Source organism: Lynx rufus, unplaced genomic scaffold (assembly GCF_022079265.1).
Source record: "Lynx rufus isolate CCGP_SWC_20201006 ecotype Redwood Valley unplaced genomic scaffold, mLynRuf1.p SCAF_4, whole genome shotgun sequence".
In the NCBI taxonomy this organism is placed as follows: Eukaryota; Metazoa; Chordata; class Mammalia; order Carnivora; family Felidae; genus Lynx; species Lynx rufus.
In genome coordinates this window covers 94598951-94618293 of record NW_025814856.1, presented here as the reverse complement: position 1 = coordinate 94618293, position 19343 = coordinate 94598951, and the positions used below count along the sequence as shown (strand labels likewise).

At 35.0% G+C, this 19343-nt stretch overlaps 1 protein-coding gene across 1 annotated transcript in view; it reads right to left on the bottom strand.

Annotated features, from left to right (window-relative positions):
* The window catches only part of CFAP69 (cilia and flagella associated protein 69), a 60850-nt gene that overhangs the window by 29120 nt on the left and 12387 nt on the right, over positions 1-19343 (bottom strand). Inside the window, exons 3-11 of the mRNA XM_047097564.1 lie at positions 19077-19142; positions 16610-16719; positions 13886-13962; positions 11451-11549; positions 7912-8061; positions 7630-7807; positions 5456-5579; positions 2374-2422; positions 2161-2282 (exon numbers count right to left, since the gene is read on the bottom strand). Coding sequence (XP_046953520.1) covers positions 2161-2282; positions 2374-2422; positions 5456-5579; positions 7630-7807; positions 7912-8061; positions 11451-11549; positions 13886-13962; positions 16610-16719; positions 19077-19142 — 975 coding nt within the window. The remainder of the gene's footprint in view (positions 1-2160; positions 2283-2373; positions 2423-5455; positions 5580-7629; positions 7808-7911; positions 8062-11450; positions 11550-13885; positions 13963-16609; positions 16720-19076; positions 19143-19343) is intronic.

Here is a 19343-nt window from a genome sequence, read left to right as displayed (position 1 = left end):
GAATTTTAAAATGGTACTGAATCCATTATTTCACTAAAACAGAACAAAAATGTATAGCTATTAGAATAGGACAATGTTGACAGTTGACAATTGTCAATGTTATAGCTAATTCTTTTTCTTTTCTTTTCTTTTTTCTTTTCTGTTTTTAGAGAGAGTGTGTGTCAGCAGAGGAGAGGGGCAGAGGTGGGGGGGGGGAGAGAGAGAGAATCTCAAGCAGGCTCCACACTGAGCTCAGAGTCCAACACAGGGCATGATCCCACAACCCTGGGATCATGACCTGAGCTGAAATCAAGAGTTGGACACACAACTGACTGAGCCACCCAGGTGCCCCACGGCTAATTCTGATTGATGCTTATATATGGTTCACAAGATAGCAACACATGATATGCTATATTCTATTCAATTTTCTTTTCATTTGGTATTCTTTTTTATTTAAATTTTTTTAACATTTATTCATTTTTTGATAGAGACAGAGCATAAGTGGGAGAGGGGCAGAGAGAGAGGGAGACACAGAATCTGAAGCAGGCTCCAGGCTCTGAACTGACAGCACAGAGCCCGTCGCGGGGCTCAAACTCACGGACCATGAGATCATGACCTGAGCCAAAGTTGGATGCCCAACCGACTAAGCCACCCAGGCGCCCCTTCATTTGGTATTATTCTATAAAGATTTTTTCACAATAACATCTATGATTATTTTCTAAATTTTCTACTAGTCCATGTGGAATGAACACAAGATGTAGATGTGAGAAAATAGGAATAAGAACAACAGCTAGTTCTAGCATTACTATAAGTACTAAGTAGATAATGTTTTCTTAATTTTTTCAATGTTTATGTATTTTTGAGAGAGAGAGAGAGCGAGCAATTGGGGGAGGTGCAGAGAGAGAGAGGGACACAGGATCCGAAGCAGGCTCCAGGTTCTGAGTTGTCAGCACAGAGCCAGACGTGGGACTGAAACTCATGGACCCTGAGCCGAAGTGGGGAGCTTAGCCGACTGAGCCACGCAGGTGCCCCTAAGTGGATGTTTTCAAAATACTCCATGAACTTCAAATAATAGGACATATATTTATCATCATTTCTATTAATGGACCACAAACTTACAACATAAAACAAATTAGTTGATTCCACTGCTTACATACTGTATTAAGAATCTCACCACAGTTGTTATGCTATTTGACTCTGTTGTCAATTAAAATTGGTTTATAAATTGTAGTGTACATTTTGTCTCCATAGCTATCATTTTAATAGTTATAGAAGACTCCACTGTACTAATAAAACCATATTTTATGGAATGATTTTCTATTTGGCAATTCAGAAAATACACTTAGTTTCTATAGAGTATATATTTTTGATGTAAATAATAAAGCTATGGGACACCTGGGTGGCTCAGTCAGTTAAGCGTCTGACTTCAGCTCAGGTCATGATCTCATGGCTGGTGGGTTCAAGCCCCATGTCAGGTTCTGTGCTGACAGCTCAGAGCATGGAGTCTGCTTTGGATTCTGTGTCTACCTCTCTCTCTGCCCCTCCCCCATTTGTGCTCTGTCACTCTTTCTCTCAAAAATAAGTAAAACACTAAAAAATTTTTTAAAAAAAGCCATAACTTTAAAGACAATTTTTCTTTCTCTGGGCTTTTTTAGTGTGTTAGTGTATGTTTTTCAAAGTTGTAATACCGAAAAATCCTGAGCTCCTTTAACCCTCATAATAATTCCATGAGGTAGGTGTTATACCCATTTTGAAATTAAGATATCTGGGATTTTTAGAAACTAGACAGCCTATGTGGGATCACGTTGCTAGAAAATGGCAGCAATGCATTCTGCCTGACTAAAGCCTTAGTCCTAATATGATCAGAGACAGACTATTAGGCTGGATGGGCCTATATGGATTTTCTTTAATTTTTTTTCTTATTCAAGAGATCTAAATACATAAATAAATTAGTAAGGTTCTCCTGCTTTTATTTGGCTTATGTGGTTTAAATTTAGGTAAATTCACTGTTTATTAAACAGGTAATCAAAAGAAATTTTGCAAAGATGAAATTCTGCCCAATGAAAGTTACTTTCTATAGTAAACCTATGTGTTGATGAAAGATTTGCAGTCATGAGTTTTAAAAAGTTACACTACAAAGTGAGGCAATTTTAGCTTTGTTTTGATTGTTTTTCTTTTTACCTGTATAGTAGGTAAATCTTTACACAAGATCACAATTATATTGAATAGCAGTTTCTTCAACTCAAAATCTTCATAGGAATTAGAAAGCTTAAGACCTTTTACCAAAGGATTTTGACTTTTAACTGTTAGGAGAAAAAAAAAAGAAAATAACAGCTAAAATAATGTATAAAACTCATCAGGATAATTATAGGTTGAAAGCTTTATAGTTTTTACCTTCATTAAAAGTTGCAAATAGTATCAAATCCCTGGTAAAGCCACATTCCTAATAATAAATACACAGAAGGATGATTTAATTAGATGGAAGTTACAGATGTCTATATTTACTTAATATTTAACTATCTTTATCAGATTCCCTTTGTCATTTATTTGACTTCATAAACTACTCACAACAGAAAGGGATGAAAGCAAGAAATGTGAAGCCAGATAAACTTGTAATTTATTTAATATAAACTTCTTCTGTTGGTTCTAAGAAATATTTTTATATTACTCTATATTTTATAGGATGCTATTTAAAATTTGGTAAGAACCCAAAATGTATTAAGACTATAAATTACTCGTGTAATTTATTATTTATACCCTTAAGTGACAAAATGAGGGAGAAAGATGTTATTTTCGACAGCTTTTCTTCTTAAACAACCCTGCTTGCCACCTTTACCCCAACCAATCTCATGATGTCAAAGGTTTGGTCAAGAGATAACATAACATTTCCTAGTTAACATTAAAAGCCCTGAAGAATAAACAGAATTGCAAACATTTCAGCATGAGGTAACTCATTACTGACAGAGATATCCTAATTGGACTTTGTAATTAGGGAGAGTTTACAGGGACAAACCCTGGGCTTTAGAGCTTGCAGCATTTCATTTGTACTGCTTTAGGATCCATATAGTTTCTTTAAAAAAAACTTTTTTTAATGTTTATTTTTGACAGAGAAAGAGACAGAGTACGAGCTGGGGAGGAGCAGAGAGAGAGGGAGACACAGAATCTGGAGTGAAGTCCAGGCTCTGAGCTGTCAGCACAGAGCCTGATGTGGGGCTCGAACTCACAAGCTGTGAGATCATGACCTGAGTCGAAGTCGAAGTCGGATGCTTAACCGACTGAGCCACCCAAATGCCCCCCTATAGTTTGTTTAAATGTGAAGATGTTATATGACCCATAAAATGCACCTGGATGTTTGCAAAGATGCTAATGAGAACTTATTAACTAGCCAGGGGCTTCCAGAGAAACATACAGGTCTACCCATACATTGCAGCCTTGAGTAGGAAGCTATGGAGGATTGTTGCCCCATTTGCACATTATAAATTCCATGACTGTTCTTTGTTGGGATCATTTGATAACCGTTGATATGAGACTGAGGCCTTCGCTCCCAAATTTCCTTTAAGTACAACTTAGAAAGTGTGTGGCTGATATGTGAATGTCATTGCCAAAGATCTCTACTCTGGGGTGTCAATCATTCAGTAAGGCTCAGCTTCTGGGATGGCAGAGTAGCTCCCATAAAAAACCTTTCTTCAGGTAACAATCATAAACCCTGACCAAAATATAAAAACAATGGTTTTGTGACCAAAACCAAGCAGATGCTCGAAGGGACTCAGAACTTTGAAGAAAGAAATGGATTTCCCATTTTTTTTTTTTTTTAACGTTTATTTATTTTTGGGACAGAGAGAGACAGAGCATGAACGGGGGAGGGGCAGAGAGAGAGGGAGACACAGAATCGGAAACAGGCTCCAGGCTCTGAGCCATCAGCCCAGAGCCTGACGCGGGGCTCGAACTCACGGACCGCGAGATCGTGACCTGGCTGAAGTCGGACGCTTAACCGACTGCGCCACCCAGGCGCCCCTGGATTTCCCATTTTTTAAAAAATGCAAACTGCATGGGTTTCCCTTTTTTAAAAAAATGGCTTTTAGACTGAGGCCAGGCCCTAGTCTACACCTTGTATGGATGATACAACTCAGAGTAAAGCTGTAATCTTAGTGGTTTGAAGACTCAGAGGGCAGAGGTAATTTCAGGGCAACTGCTACTACTGGAATGTGAAAAGAGAAATCCCACATAAAGGAGAGAGCCACAGAAAGGGAACCTCAACTTCTGTGTATAAACTCCCAAATCTCTGGCTAATGCCTGAATCATGCCAGCGCAGGGAATTCTCAAGCATCCCAAGTGAGGCCAAAAGAAATGAACTCAGATTTGACCTGTCATCCACCATAGGGATGAGTAGCCAAACTAAATGCCTATTAATACAAAAAAAGTATATACTTGTCAGAGGAGTACACCCGAATCCATGGTATAGATGCTCATAATAAACCAAAAGACAGGAACTCTCAGCAGAGAAATATAAACTATAAAAAAGGAAACAAAAATTTAAAAAAAATCCCAAAAATGTAACATCTGAAATAAAAATGTACTGGATGGAATTAATAACAGAATGAAGAGGATAGAAAAAAAAAAAAAGTCAGTGAATTTACATATATAGACCAATACAAATTACTGAATTTGAAGAATAGAAAAATTATTGAAAAAAGTGAACAGAGCCTCATGACAAACATACATGTAATCTGAATTACAGAAGAAGAGGAGAGAGAGAGGGGCTGAAAAAAATACTTGAATAATGGCCCAAAATTCTCCCAATTTAGTAAAATTAAATACTCAGGAAGCTCTATGAATGAACTTCAAGCAGGATAAACAAACACAAAGAAAACCACATCTTGGCACATCATAGTGAAACTTTTGAAGACCAAAGATAGAGTGAAAATCTTGAAAAACAGCCAGAAAGAAATGTGATACACTGTCCATGGGGAAACAAGTTGAAATAATAAATATTTCTTATCAGAAACAATGGAAACCAGAAGATGCTAAAAGATAAAAATGTTCAACTTAAGAATTCTATATTCTGTGAACACAGACCTCAATAATTAAGCTGAATTAAGGATATTCTCAGATAAAAGAAACTAAGGGAATTTACTGCCAGCAGCCAGCAGATCTCCATCACAAGAAATGGCAAAGGAAATTCTTTAGGTGAAAGAGAAATGATGCCAGATATAAACTCATATTATCAGAAAGCAAAGTAACGTATCATAAATGGTAAATATGTAAGTAAATTATAAAATATTAAGAGAATCTCAAGTTTCCAAAAGGTTGCAAAGAAGAACTGGCAGAGTGCAAGGGTATCGGTGACCATAATGACATTACAATATACCTGGGCATCACAACAAAGTTCATAACTATTACAACATAGTCTAGGACTCCTTCCCCCCATACCAACTACTTCCACAATTAAAATTAATGCAATTTGATTCATACTTACAATCATTGGTGCTCCAGGATTTTGAGCTATAATTGTAGTGATTACTAATATATCATTTCTAAGCTGACGATCATAATGACTAAAACCTCTCATAAACAGATTTTTAAATACTTCCTTCAAAGTCCTAGAAAGCAAAATCATATCTTTAAAACATATTTTTGTAAATGCTACTTAAGTGTCTACCAACAAAAGCCCCATTTTTATTTTTATTTTTTAATGCTTATTTATTTTTGAGAGATAGAACACAATCAGGGGAAGGGCAGAGAGAGGAAGACAGCAGATCCGAAGTGGGCTATGCATTGTTAGCACAGAGCCTGATGCAGTGCTCAAACTTACAAACCCCAAGATCATGACCTGAGCTGAAGTCTGAGGCTTAACAGACTAAGCCACCCAGGCACCTCCCCCATGTTCATATTATACTATTCATTTCAAAGTATTTGTAATCTTTTCTACATTTCCAAATCTGCCTCTACATAGGATTCAAATCTCTATCACATAAGAATCCATCAATCCAAATCTATACAAGGTGGGTACAGTGCTCTAAAATAAAGATTAATTCATATCATTTTCCTTTGTAAACTACTTAAAGGCTTTTCTTTGTCGTTAATATTAAAAAGTCCTATACCTCCTTACCAAGGCTAATCAAGCCTTTCATGTTATGGTCCCTGCTAATTAGCTTCATCTCTCCCTATTTTACTATTTTCTGCTCTCGATATATTGAATTTCTTTCAGTTTTTTTTTTTGTTTTTTTTTTTTTAATGTTGCTAGGTTCTATTTTCACTTCTGTTCCCCTGTCTAGGACGCAAAACTCTTCTCTGTTGCCAATTCACATTTATCATTCAGATACCAAATTAAGGTTCATCAGGAAGTATTTATTAACTCTCTAAATCTACATCAGGTTTCCTGTACAATGGGCATTTGTTGCTTTGCCTTCTAGCACTCATTTGTCCTTCTTCTTCGTTCTCTTCTTTCTTCTCTTTGTTTTGCTCTCCTTTCTTCTTCCTCCTCCTTCTTCTTCTTCTCATTATTATTATTACTATTGAAAGATTTTATTTTTTAAAGTAATCTCTACACCCATTGTGGGGCTTGAACTCACAACCATGAGATCAAGAGTCTCATGATGTACTGAATGACCCAGCCAGGTGCCCCTCACTTGCCCTTCTTATGATAACACTACCCTTATTTTTATTTGGGCATTTACTCTTTCCCCATTTTTGGTCTTGCAAAGATGCCTTCAGCTTCCTTTTAGCCAGAACATTTCTTTGTCACTAGTAATTCATTCTGGAATGGCATATAGCCAATCCAGACTACGCAGGGCCTACAGGGACTCAATTCGAAATATTTTCTTTGGACTTTCAGAATAGCAAGTCTTTTCTGCTTCATTTGGGGTTGTGATGATATGAACGTACACTTCCTAGGTCTCACCATGTGGATCTTGGGAATAAAGATAACACACTGGAAGACTGCAAAGGGATGACGAGGGCCCAACTCCTTTTATTTGCTGAGCCTTGACTACAACTGCCCACGAAACAAGTTTTATCCTTGACTTTGTAGTTACATAAGCCCATAAATATCCTAAATGGTTTAAATCTGTTGGTCTGGGTGTGCTGATTCACTCTTTTCTAAAGAACATGTAGCATCTTGTGATAATGTCTTTCATAACATTTAGTTGCTATTGATTTGTCCATCTCCTAACATCATACAAATTCCATGAAAGCAGAGACCATGTCTGCATTGCTTTCATTTGTATTTCTATGGCCTAGAGGTGAAGTTGGCACAGAGAAGACAATTACTTGATGAATAAATAAGTAACTTAAAGGCTCACTTATATTTCTTGTTAATGCTTATTGCAACATCTGGAAGACAGTAAGTACTCAAAAATAAGTTCAGTGAATGAACAAATGAAGTAGTTCTTTTAAATGTATAATTTTACTTTATACTTATTCAGAGACATAACTTAGTTTTAATTAATCTACTTTAAAAGCTTTCTAAATAGAAAAAAAATGGCTTGATGTGCAGATGCATTTATACCACAGCATAAAAGTGATGTCCTGAAACATAGCCATTACATGACTCAAAAGCCTAATTAAACACATATTCAAACAAGGATGTTAGTGATGTCACTGGCTATCATTTTAAGGTTAAAAAGCATTCCTATCTAACTACATACTTACAGCAAACATTCCAAGTTACTAAGCTGTTGTATGATTTCTTCCTTTGAAGATTTTTCCAATAAGTTCCAAAGTATTTCTGATGAACGAAACAGAAGCTGTCCAGAGGGATCTGGGACATTGAGGTGGGCACAGATTCCACTGGCTGCTTGGGCTTTCATCATTAAAGTACAATTAACTTCTTAAAATAAATTTAAAAGTTATTTATGTTGTATAGTCTTGACATTGTTAAATAAAAACAAAAATAGTTGAGAATGAAGTATTTAAATTTAATAATATACAAACCAGAAGTTGAAAGATGTTGCAGAGCTTTAAGTACCCAAAGCTTCTCAACAAGTTGATTTTCAAGTAAGGCCAATGACTGGACCATTTTTTTTGCCAATCCTCCAACTTCAGCCATCTTAATCTTGTATGATGAACTTGCTTGCTGGTAACCTAAAAACAATTAGTTAAAAAATATGTACAGTTATTTCACATAGTAATCATCTATGTTCAGACAAAGGAATGAGTAATTTATTATTATAAACAACAGCAATAACAACTTAAAAAGTGTATGGCATTTTAAAATGGTATAGCACAAGGACAGGCAAACTTTTTCTGTAAAAGGCCAAGTAATAAGTATTTTAGGTTTTGCAAGTTATAAGGTTTCTGTCTCAAATACTCAACTCTGCTACCATAGCACAAAAACAAGCATAAGTAATACAGAAAATAAATGGATGTAGCTGTGTTCCAATAAACCTTTATTTACAGTGGGCTGATTTTAGCTTTGGGGTCCATAGTTTGCTGGTCCCTGGTGTAAAATTTGAAATAGGACCGCAGATCCGAGGGGGCACATCTTGAATTCTAAAAAGGAGCAAAATATTTCTCATTTGTCCATAGATATGCCTCCCCACAAAGAAAAGTGGTATGATTACAAATACTAAATGTTTTCACTATTTAAGTCAATGCATTACTTCAGTTGCTTTCAAGGAAAAATGATGATGTGACATGACAGTGACATAAGTGAAAATATAATGCTGTTTTGATAAATGCTAGTGAATAAAATGGTATTTTAGGAAAGTGTGATTCTTGGCAATGCATAAGAATTTCCTTCTGCCTTAGTTCCTATGAGAAACATTACCTCCTCTTTTGACATAATTGCACAGGTGCCTGCCTGACTACATTCAATGAGAAACATTAAATAAACATTAGAGGGTACTTGCTCACTTGATGCAGCTATTTCCTCTCTTGGTGCTGTGAGTTATCTAGCTCCCTGACTTCTTCACTTTTGAAACCAATGAAGTTCTTTGACTTTGCCATAGTTCTGAGAGGTCTGTCAGTTTGTGTTATCTTTCTGAATCTCATCTTTGGCAATGGACAAGGCCCTGTTCATTTCTGGGATGGGCTCTCTATGGTATACCCTAGTTACTTACTTTAGGAATTTAAAAAGTATGGAGAAGAAAAAAAAAGAGTATGGAGAGGAAAGCAAAAATTGCCTGTAATTTCACTATCAAGAGATAGCAACATTAAGATTTTGGTATATTTCTTGCTAATACTTTTAATGTACGCATATAATTTTAACAATATACTTATATGTGGAATTTTATATTCGATTGCAGCCACTAAACATTTTTTAAGATTCTCCCCATTCTGTAAAATATTTTCCCAAATCATGATTTTTAATTCCATACTAATCTATCATATGGATGGACCAAAATGTACTTTTAAACTCCCTATATCTTTTTCTATTGAGTTCTATTTCTATGGAAGCATATAGTAATATTAAGGCTCATGGACTGGATTCCTGTCTCCAGGGCTGTCTCTTAAATTGTTCTACTGAGGACTTTTCTCTGTGGTTCCAGATGTCCAGCCATGCCTACCACTAAAAACCAACTGTGTGACAGTGAGAGCATTGCCTAGGGCTCCTAAATTTTGGAGCCTGATTAAATTAAGGTCAGCCTCACCACACTTTAACTACTCTGTTTTATCTTAGACATCATTTGTCACTCTTTCTTTCTATCTTAAAGGGTGCCTGTCTCTTGCCAAGGTTAACCCTATCCCTGTGCTCTTAATTCCATCCTCTTCATGCTTTCTTTGGGACTTTCACCCTCCCATTTTCGAGTTACTAGCTTCCTGTTGTGTCTACAAACCTCACTTTCCCCTCTCCTATAAACAAATAAAAAGCAGTAAAACCCAAATATCCCTCTTTGATCTTCCTACCAGCTCAGCTCTTCTCCATCTTCTTCTTTTTTCTTCACCACCTGATCTCACAATTTAAGTAAGCATTCACTGCCTCTACTCCCTTACTCCCCCTGCCTCTCTTCTGACAATCCTGTACCTGCCCTGACCACCTCATGGCAATACATCTACCAAAGGCTAGCTACAACTTTTCAGGTACCATATTAATTTGGCCTTTTCATTCATCAATCACCGAAGCCTTTACTACAGTATTCGATGCTAAAACCACTTCTTCCTTCATCAAATTTTTCATTCATTGGTGCCTAAGACATAACAGTCCTGAGGTTTTCTTTCTCCTCATTGAGCCTTTCGCTGCTGATTTCTTTGGGTCATTTTTTTCCACATGTCAATATGGGCACTGTCCATGCTGCCATTCTTGCTCCTTAGCTATTCATATGCTTTATCTCCAGGCAAACTGAACTATCCTGATGGCTTCAACTTTCATCTCTATTTGTATAAATTCCAAACCTATATTTCTGGTCTATTCTAAGTATCCATTGTCTACTATCTACCAAACACTTCTACCTGTCTATATCACCAATAATTCAAATCTGACATTTAATAATCTCCTTACTCTGTGCTTCAGAGGTCTTTCCATTTTCCTTAGTCATAAGTAATCTTTCTTTACTACCATAGCTTATTTCCTCATCTCTTAAGAAACATATCACTTAAATTATTTATGTCTTCTCTCTCTTCCTATACTGATTATAAATTATAGAAACTATGAAGGTAGGAACTATGTCCTAAATAATATCATCCACAATGCAAGTGCCCCCTGGCTTGATACCACCCATTTCAGTATGACTCATTTTACCATTATATATTAAGATCCCTTAGCTATAATATACAGAACTTTCTTCCCAAAGATGAGTGAGAATGTTATTAGCATTTAGAATTTAACATCTAATTGGGTGGAAAAGATATTGTGAATAATTATAGAAGAGTTAGAGAAACAATAAATAATATCATTAACAGTATTAAATAACATTAATAATAATAATTACAATTAAACTAATTTAGGCATTACTTTTAAAACTGTATCCTAAATATTTAGTATTAGAATAAAAATATCATGCAAATAATTATATATATATATATATATGTATATATATACATATATGTGTGTGTATCTATCTATCTATATACATATACACATACATACATATATATCCTTCTTATAAAGGTCATGGATTTAATGATTTCTTTGGAGTCTTCCAGAACAACAGACAATATCTTAAGAGTAATTGGGTGAGGTTTTCCAAGAACCACTGACTCATCAAGACCCCTGGCTCTAGGGCGTAAGTGACTTATGGAGATGTGCACAGGACCACAATCCTCAATAAAAACCACAGGCCCCAAGCAAAGACAAGACTCATTCTTCTTTCCTTTCTGAGTCTCCCAGATGCTCTATCCATATTTACACTCTATGTCTTCAATAAACTCTGCTCTTACTACCTCTCAGCTTGTGTTTGAGTCCTGTGGGAATACCTCTGGGTCCTTGGATCCCACTAGCTTGCATCAATCCCACCATGTCTTTTTAGGTTCAAAGAGACAGAATAATGTTTTGTAGACGTAAGTTGTTACTAAAAGACCATTGAAAACTTCACCTGTAATATGCTTCTTTAGTGGTTCTGCATGATAGAAGTCAACAATACACTTACAAATTTGTATCCTCAATTCAGAATTTGGTATTTTCATTAATTCACCTGCCAGAAAGATAAATGAATGCTATTTAATAACACTGTCATAAGTTTATTTACAAATTTAAATGTGTGAGTAATATGATTAAAAATATCCTCACTGGAAATTCAAGCTGGATCATGTATTTTATACATGCACACACATACACAACATCCATACATGAAATACCTTGGATCTATCCTTATAACATTTGGCCCCTCAATCAACTCAACCTCTTCTTCCCAAGGAGCAAGGAATGGTGATTAATAGCATAAATGCTGGAACCAGATGGTTTTAAGATTAAATACTGGCTCTGCCATTTACTACCTATGTAAACTTGTATGTTTTCTCATCTATAAAATTTGTATAACAACAGTTTCCACTTTAAAGATTGCTGTGGGGATTAAATGAGTTAATATGAGAAAAAGCTGAGAATAGAGTCTGGCATATAATAAGTTACTATTATTATTTTGGCAAGATATGGGTTATACACACACACACATATGCACATGTGTGTGTGTGTGTGTGTGTGTATGTGTGTGTCCCAACTGGAGACTGGAGTTGGGAGAATCAACTTCAGGGCTGAACCAGATCTTGGTGGAATCTGTGAGGGAAACAGATAATGAGGTGTTCCTGGAAGATCTGTGATTTGCATTAGGATTTGCACAATGTTCACCTCTGGGAGTGGTCAGTGAGTAGGGACACAAATGGACCAAAGGAGAAAGCACATAGGAAAGCCTCACACTTGCTTTAGGAGTATCTATCTGCAAAAAATACCACTAAAATAAAAAAAAGAAGAAGAAGAAGAAGAAAAGAAGACAATTTCCAGATGATTCCCTTAATTTTTTGAACACTTCCTTTTATGTTGAAAAATCATTACATTTTGGAAAAACTTAGTCAACAGAAACAACTAAACTTTTCCAACAAAACTAAACAAGTTTACGGGAAATTCTAAGGTTTCTCATCTGCTCCCCACCCTTTTAGTTCTTGTAAGTTTAGATCATTTCTCACGGTTTCCTGTTTTATCTCAGGACAGAGTACCAACATTTTCCCTCATACGTTTCCAAAATCCTGCTCTTGAATCAGAAATAATTATCACTTAGAAGAAAAAAGTAATATGACTTACTACTAGGTAGAAGCTGGAAGTTATTAGTAAAAATGAACAACATTTGTTCAACCCCTTATACTCTATACAATTATTTTAGCTTAAAACTCATCTTTTCAGCAATTAAAAAATAAGGGACAGGACAGTAGTATTTGCAGTCAATAATCAGTGAAGGTAGCTCATTTTAAGCAAAGAGTTCATACTTCCTTCACTCTTCTATAGGCAGGCAAGCAGTTATTCAGCAAAGACCAGACTGACACAGTAATAAAGAGCCATGTATTTATCATACAAATGCCTGCCAACACTCTTATGGAGGCAACATTTAAAAACAATAAGGGCAATAGAGGCATTTTTTTAATGTTATCATCCAAACATGCATCTTTTTTTTTTTATGTTTATTTATTTATTTTGAGAAAGAGAGAGAAAGGGAGAGGGGCAAAGAGATAGGGAAAGAGAGTATCCCAAGCAGGCTCTGTGCTTGGGCCCAGTCCCACAAACCATGAGATCATGACCTGATCTGAAATCACGAGTCAGATGCTTAACTGAGTCACCCAGGTGCCCCCAAACCTACATCTTTTATGTATTAATGTTATCATGTCCTCCTTTGGGTTGGCTTCCCATTGTAAATTTCCACTGATGGTAGAGATTCACAGAGTTCAAGTTTCGTATTAGTTTCCAGCCTGCCTGCTCCTTAAGGTCATCTTATCTAACTCCCCACATTTATTCTAATTTCCTCGACACCCTTACTCCATTCTAGCCCATAATAATTTCTCCCAGAATCTACCATAGAAGACTAATGAAACTTATTTAGATATAAAAGGATGTCTCACCATTTTATGATTTTATATAAAATTTTAGATTATTTAATGAACAATTTGGATCCCAATGATTCTAGCAATCAATTAGACTAGCAATTATGAGAGTTTAACATTGAAAACATTTTTGTGATTACTGAGAGGAACACATGTCTGATTTACAAAAAAAGTTAAATATTTCAACAAACTAAATAACATCAAGACAAATAAACATCTGCCAGTCCTTAAATTAAGGAACACAGAATCTTGTTGGTATTATAAAATGCCTAAGTGGATAATAACAAAAATTATCATCAAGCACGCTATGATTAATTCCCAACCAAAAACAAGAAAAGAACCTACATTTGAGGGACTCTAAGACTTAGTATATAAGACACTTTTTTCTTGACAGTAGGGCCTGTCATATGTTACACCCCTCTACCTTAAGGAAATCTTAACTTACCCAGAAGAGCGATTGAATTAGCAGTATCTTCAGCATATGTTATTTCATCCGATACTTTCTTTTTCAAAAATGGCAAGCTTCAATAAGAATGAAGAACAAATGAATTATGTTTAATAAAGTCTGTAATTGAGCCATTTGTAAAGTATGAGAAATCTTCCTTTCTAAAGAAAACAATGAAAATAATATCCTATTCTGTAGCCCTGGGAGAATTGGCAACCATCAAAAAAATTTTTGTTTCTAACTAAGTGACCAAAAGGAAAATAGGCTTATAAAAATAAAGAGAGATGGACATAAAAGGCAAAGGTTAAGAAAGCCATCTTGCAACACTGTATAAATAAAAAACTTAAGAATCCTCTTTTCTCTCTGAAGGCAAAGTAATAATGGATTACACGTATACCTCTATCAAAATTAGGAAGACACTGAATAATCAGATACAAATCACAGACCTCGGCTTACCTAGAACCTGAAAACTGCTCTGCTCAGGGGCTTTTAAAGTTCTGAAAATCTGATAGATGAATGGTCTATTTGTTCTCAAAGGTTAGTGACCTTTTCCTTATTAACTGGATTTTCCTTATTAACTGGATTAACTGGATCCTTGTTATCATCCACAAAATAACAAATACACTTTTTAAGACTCTAAAGAATCCAAGTTAACAAATATTAATTATATTAGACTTCTATTTCACAGCTACTATAAGCAAAGCTATTTGAAAATAATTTATTTAAAAATCATAAAAAGCAGGGCATTCAAACCTAAGTCATTAGTCTAAATGTGAAAGGAGAGATAAAGGTTATTTCTTAAATACAAAATATTAACTATTTTGGCATTTCATGAGTTCAAAATTTGAATCTCCTGTACTATATAAAGTATAATATATCCTCTCTATAGGACTTTTAATTCATGCTTTTCAAGAAAAATTTAAAGATATTTCAAGGGAAAGCTTTGAAAAGCACAATTTTATAAATGCCACAGAGATTCATTTTTTAGTGTTTGTTAGAACTTTTCATTTGAAACCAATAACTTATTACTTGTTATCCAGCTCGTTGTTGAATCTCTAAAGTGAAGAACTCTATAATTACTTTTTGTCCTCAAACTTTTCTACCAAAGAAAACAACCTAAAAGATAAATCTAGAAAAGTTCCCCCCAAAAGGTTATGAAAATAATATGCATTATATCTCTGATGTAGTGAGAAAAACATAGGCACCAAAAACAGAAAGGCTAGGTTTTATTTTTTATTTTCAATGTTTTTATCTCCCAAAAATGTCTTGAGGAAAGAATCAATCATGTGAGGGTGAGGTATGGAGAAATGCAGGATGAAAGCAGAAATTATGAAAGAAAACTATTAAATAATTTGAATAATTATGAAATATGAGGGAAAGTGAAGAGTGCAATTCAAGTCTGTCATATTATGTAAGGAAATATTCAGTTGCAGCTTTCACACAGAACCAGTTCTTGGTCAAGCTCCATAAGAGCATTGCTGTTGAAAGTAATGCTTATAAACCTGGTATTCTAGGACTTGCAGAGCCTCAGAATTTGAAATGGTAGCAATATAATCCACATCAATATCATAATTTGCAATTAGTACATTAAAAAAAAGAGAGAGAGGGAGGGAGCCAAACCATAAGAGACTCTTAACAACTGAGAATAAACTGAGGGTTGATGGGGGGTGGGAGGGAAGGGAAAGTGGGTGATGGGCATTGAGGAGGGCACCTGTTGAGATGAGCACTGGGTGTTGTATGGAAACCAATTTGACAATAAATTTCATATTAAAAAAAAAAAGTTCTTTAAAAGCACCAGAGTAATAATTTACTTCTTTTTTTTTTTTCATGGTCTGTATTAAAAAGTAAGGTATGGTAAAGGTATTCAATAAATGATTTTTGATTATTTTATTTCAGATATCAAAGAAATTAAATGTATATAGTTATAAAATTTTAAAATATTATTGCTACTAAACCTAAAAGTGAGAGTTAAAACTACCATATATATATGCTCCTACTAGTGTTATTTGTGTATTAAAAGAAACATGCTATTTAAAAAGTTGAATTGTTAGAAAGATTTAGAAGGTTAAATTATCAGAAAGGTTTATTCCTACTTTGAGAAATCTCCTCTACTATATTATATTGAAACCTAAAAATGGATGTCTTGATTAGCTACTATGTGGCAGCAAGGAAGCAGAAGATATTCCTAGTTGCCCCAAATGGGTAAAGAAACAATAGTATGGAGGATAGAATATATTAATTTTATAATGCTGACCTCTAATTTACATTTAAAATATATATACCAAAAATAACTGGTGACATTTTATTCTTCATCGGAATTTGAAAAATCAATAAAACATGACTCAGAAGTTAATATATCTTTGAGAGCCAAATTTTCTAAACAGAGAAAAAAATACTAGGCAAACTATTTAGTATTGTTCATAAATTTTCTCAAAAATTCTCTAAAAAAATCATAATTTCTTGCTTTCATCTCACATTTATCATTCACTTGAGAGCAACTTATTGTGAGAAAAAATTTTTATATAGTTTAATCTCTTGTGGCTAGAATCTCCCATTACAATAAAATTGACCACCTCTGAAATATCAACTGGAATCAAGTGATCCAGTGAAGTTTTTGAGTTCTTTATCACATACTATACCATGATGCATATCTTTGTAATATAAAATAAAATATAATAATATGCTACATGCTAATGTAAAATAAAGTTAAAGAAAAAAACTTACCCACATAATTTTAGGATATTAAATGCAGATTCTATAAAGTGGGGCTGGTTTTCAATTTTTTCTGCACACAGATTCAGAATTTTAAATATTTGTGCTAAATCCCTTAGGGGCTTTAATATTTTTAGTTAAGAAATAAAATTAAGATTAATATTTTTATTAACATACCCTATAGCACTTCTCTCAAGAAAGTCTATAGAATTCCATCTATTTTGTTAAATGTGGTTGACACTTATTTTTTATTTTTTGACACTTTTAATTATACTAATTTTGAAGTCTAAAGAGGAAAACTTGGAACCATATATTTTTTAGGAATATTATTTAATTTTTGTCTCAGTAATTGCTTATTCACAATATCATTTTCCCTTACCACACCTTTAGAATTTGATTACCAACTACTACACCATGGATTCAGCTGATCAATAACTTACTATTGGCAATAAGAAATAACACATAGAAAAAAATAATAGCTCAATTTTATAATTTGTTTTTCCCCCACCCACACACAAAACATACACTGCTCCAGAATAAGCAACCCAAACCTACCTTATTTATTTTATTAACATTATTCAGATGCATGTTCTTTTATGTTGTAAATTGGCTGAGATTTTATTTCATTTAAAACTCATGAAATGAGGGGCACCTGGGTGGCTCAGTCAGTTAAGCATCCAGCTTCAGCTCAGGTCATGATCCCATGGTTAGTGAGTTCGATCCCTGCATGGGGCTCTGTGCTGACAGTGGGGAGCCTGGAGCCTGCTTCAAGTTCTGTGTCTCCCTCTCTGTCTGCCCCTTGCCCACTCATTCTGTCTCTCTCTCAAAAATGAATAAACATTAAGAAAAAACTAATGAAATAAAAATTTTGCTTTGATATTAGTCTAAAAGCAAAATTTATCTTCTCTAAATCTTGAGGTAACAGCACCTTTTATCTATTTAAAAACCCCAATTGGTGGGTGCCTGGGTGGCTCAGTCAGTTAAGCATCCAACTTTGGTTCGGGTCATGACCTCATGGTTGGTGGGTTTGAGCCCCACATCAGGCTCTCTGCTGTCACCACAAAGCTTGCTTTGGATCCTCTGTCCTCTTTCTTTACCCCTACCTGGCTCTGCTCCCACTCTGTCCCTTTCAAAAATAGATGAACATTAAAAACAAACAAACAAACAAACAAACAAAACCCCACCTGGTGCATAACAGCCAGTTCTGGAACTCTGTTACCAATCTGGTAAGATGACTACAGGGAGTGAGAGTTTCCTGTGACAATTGCACTGCCTTTTATAATAGCTAATATATGCAAAGGTTAAAACAGTAACAACAACAACAACAACCCAACAATAAACTGGTTCTTAAACACAGTTTTGAGCTGCACTGGTTTCCACATATTCTGATCAGGGTAGTATATACAGTGGAAATAATATATTTATATAATGTTTTGCAGGTTATCAAGCACCTGCATGTACATTATCTAGCCTTCCTAACAACATGATGAGGTGCTGTTATCCCGATTTTCTTAAGAGGTGGAGAAGTTAGTACGTTTATCAACAGTACAAATAATCAGGTTAATTGGTAAAAATAAGACTTTGACTTGACCCTCCTAACTACATCCATTGGGGCACCTGTAAAGTGACTCTTTTGGCACAGGTCATAATCTCACAGTTGTGAGATCAAGCCCTGCATTGGGCTCAGTGTGGAGCACAGAGCCTACTTGGGATTTTCTCTCTCTCCCTCTCTCACTGCCTCTCTCCCCTGCTTGTGCTCCTTCTCTCTCAAAATAAATAAATATACTTTTTAAAAATTGCCGTTATCTGTGCAGAGTTAATCGCATTATAGTGTTTCTTCAATTTTATATTCCCTGGTAAACAAAAAATATAATTCTGTGAAAAATACACAATGTTAGATATTTTCTGTGGTAGACAGAATAATGGATTGCCCAAAGTTGTCCATACCTTAATTCCTAGAACTTGGAATGCAAATGTTACCTTACATGGCAAAGGGACTTTTCAGATGTGATTACGTTAAAAGCCTTGAAATGGGACTGTTATCCAAGATTATCCAGGTAGGCCCAAAGTAATCACAGGGGTTCTACATGGGAAAGAGAGAGGCAAGAGAGGATCACAAAAGATGTGACCACAGAAGCAGAGATGAGAGTGGTGTTACTGAGGAAGGGGCCATGAGCCAAGGAATGCCGGCCACCTTAAAAGCTGGGAAAAGCAAAGACAGGGATTCACATCTAGAGCCTTCAGAAGGAACCAGCCCTGCCAACACCTGACGTCAGCCCAGTGAGGCTGATTTTGGACTTGTGACCTCAAGAACTGTAAGAAAAAGCTTTAGGATGTTTGGTGACACTAAGTTTGGGGTACTTTGTTATAGCAGCAAGAGGAAATGAATACATTTTCTAATAAAAATTCTCCCATTTCAGGATAAATGAAACAAACCCATAAAGATCTAGATACAGATATAGATATATGTAAAGGATACAAGTCCATTCTGATAACACTGCACCAGTTTCTTGACAGATTTAAGTTGTTCTTCTTCTAAATCATCCTAAAACAAGTTATCTATTTTAGTTCTTTTGTACTGTTAAATATGTGGAGATATTAAAAATTTTCCTGAATATAAAAAGAAACTGTTAATTGAAAGTAAATTGAAACTGTTAATTATTAAATTACTATATTGTAACACAAGCATTATAAAATATTTCCTCAAACAGTGAAGGTAAAAATAAATATATCATTTAAATTTGAT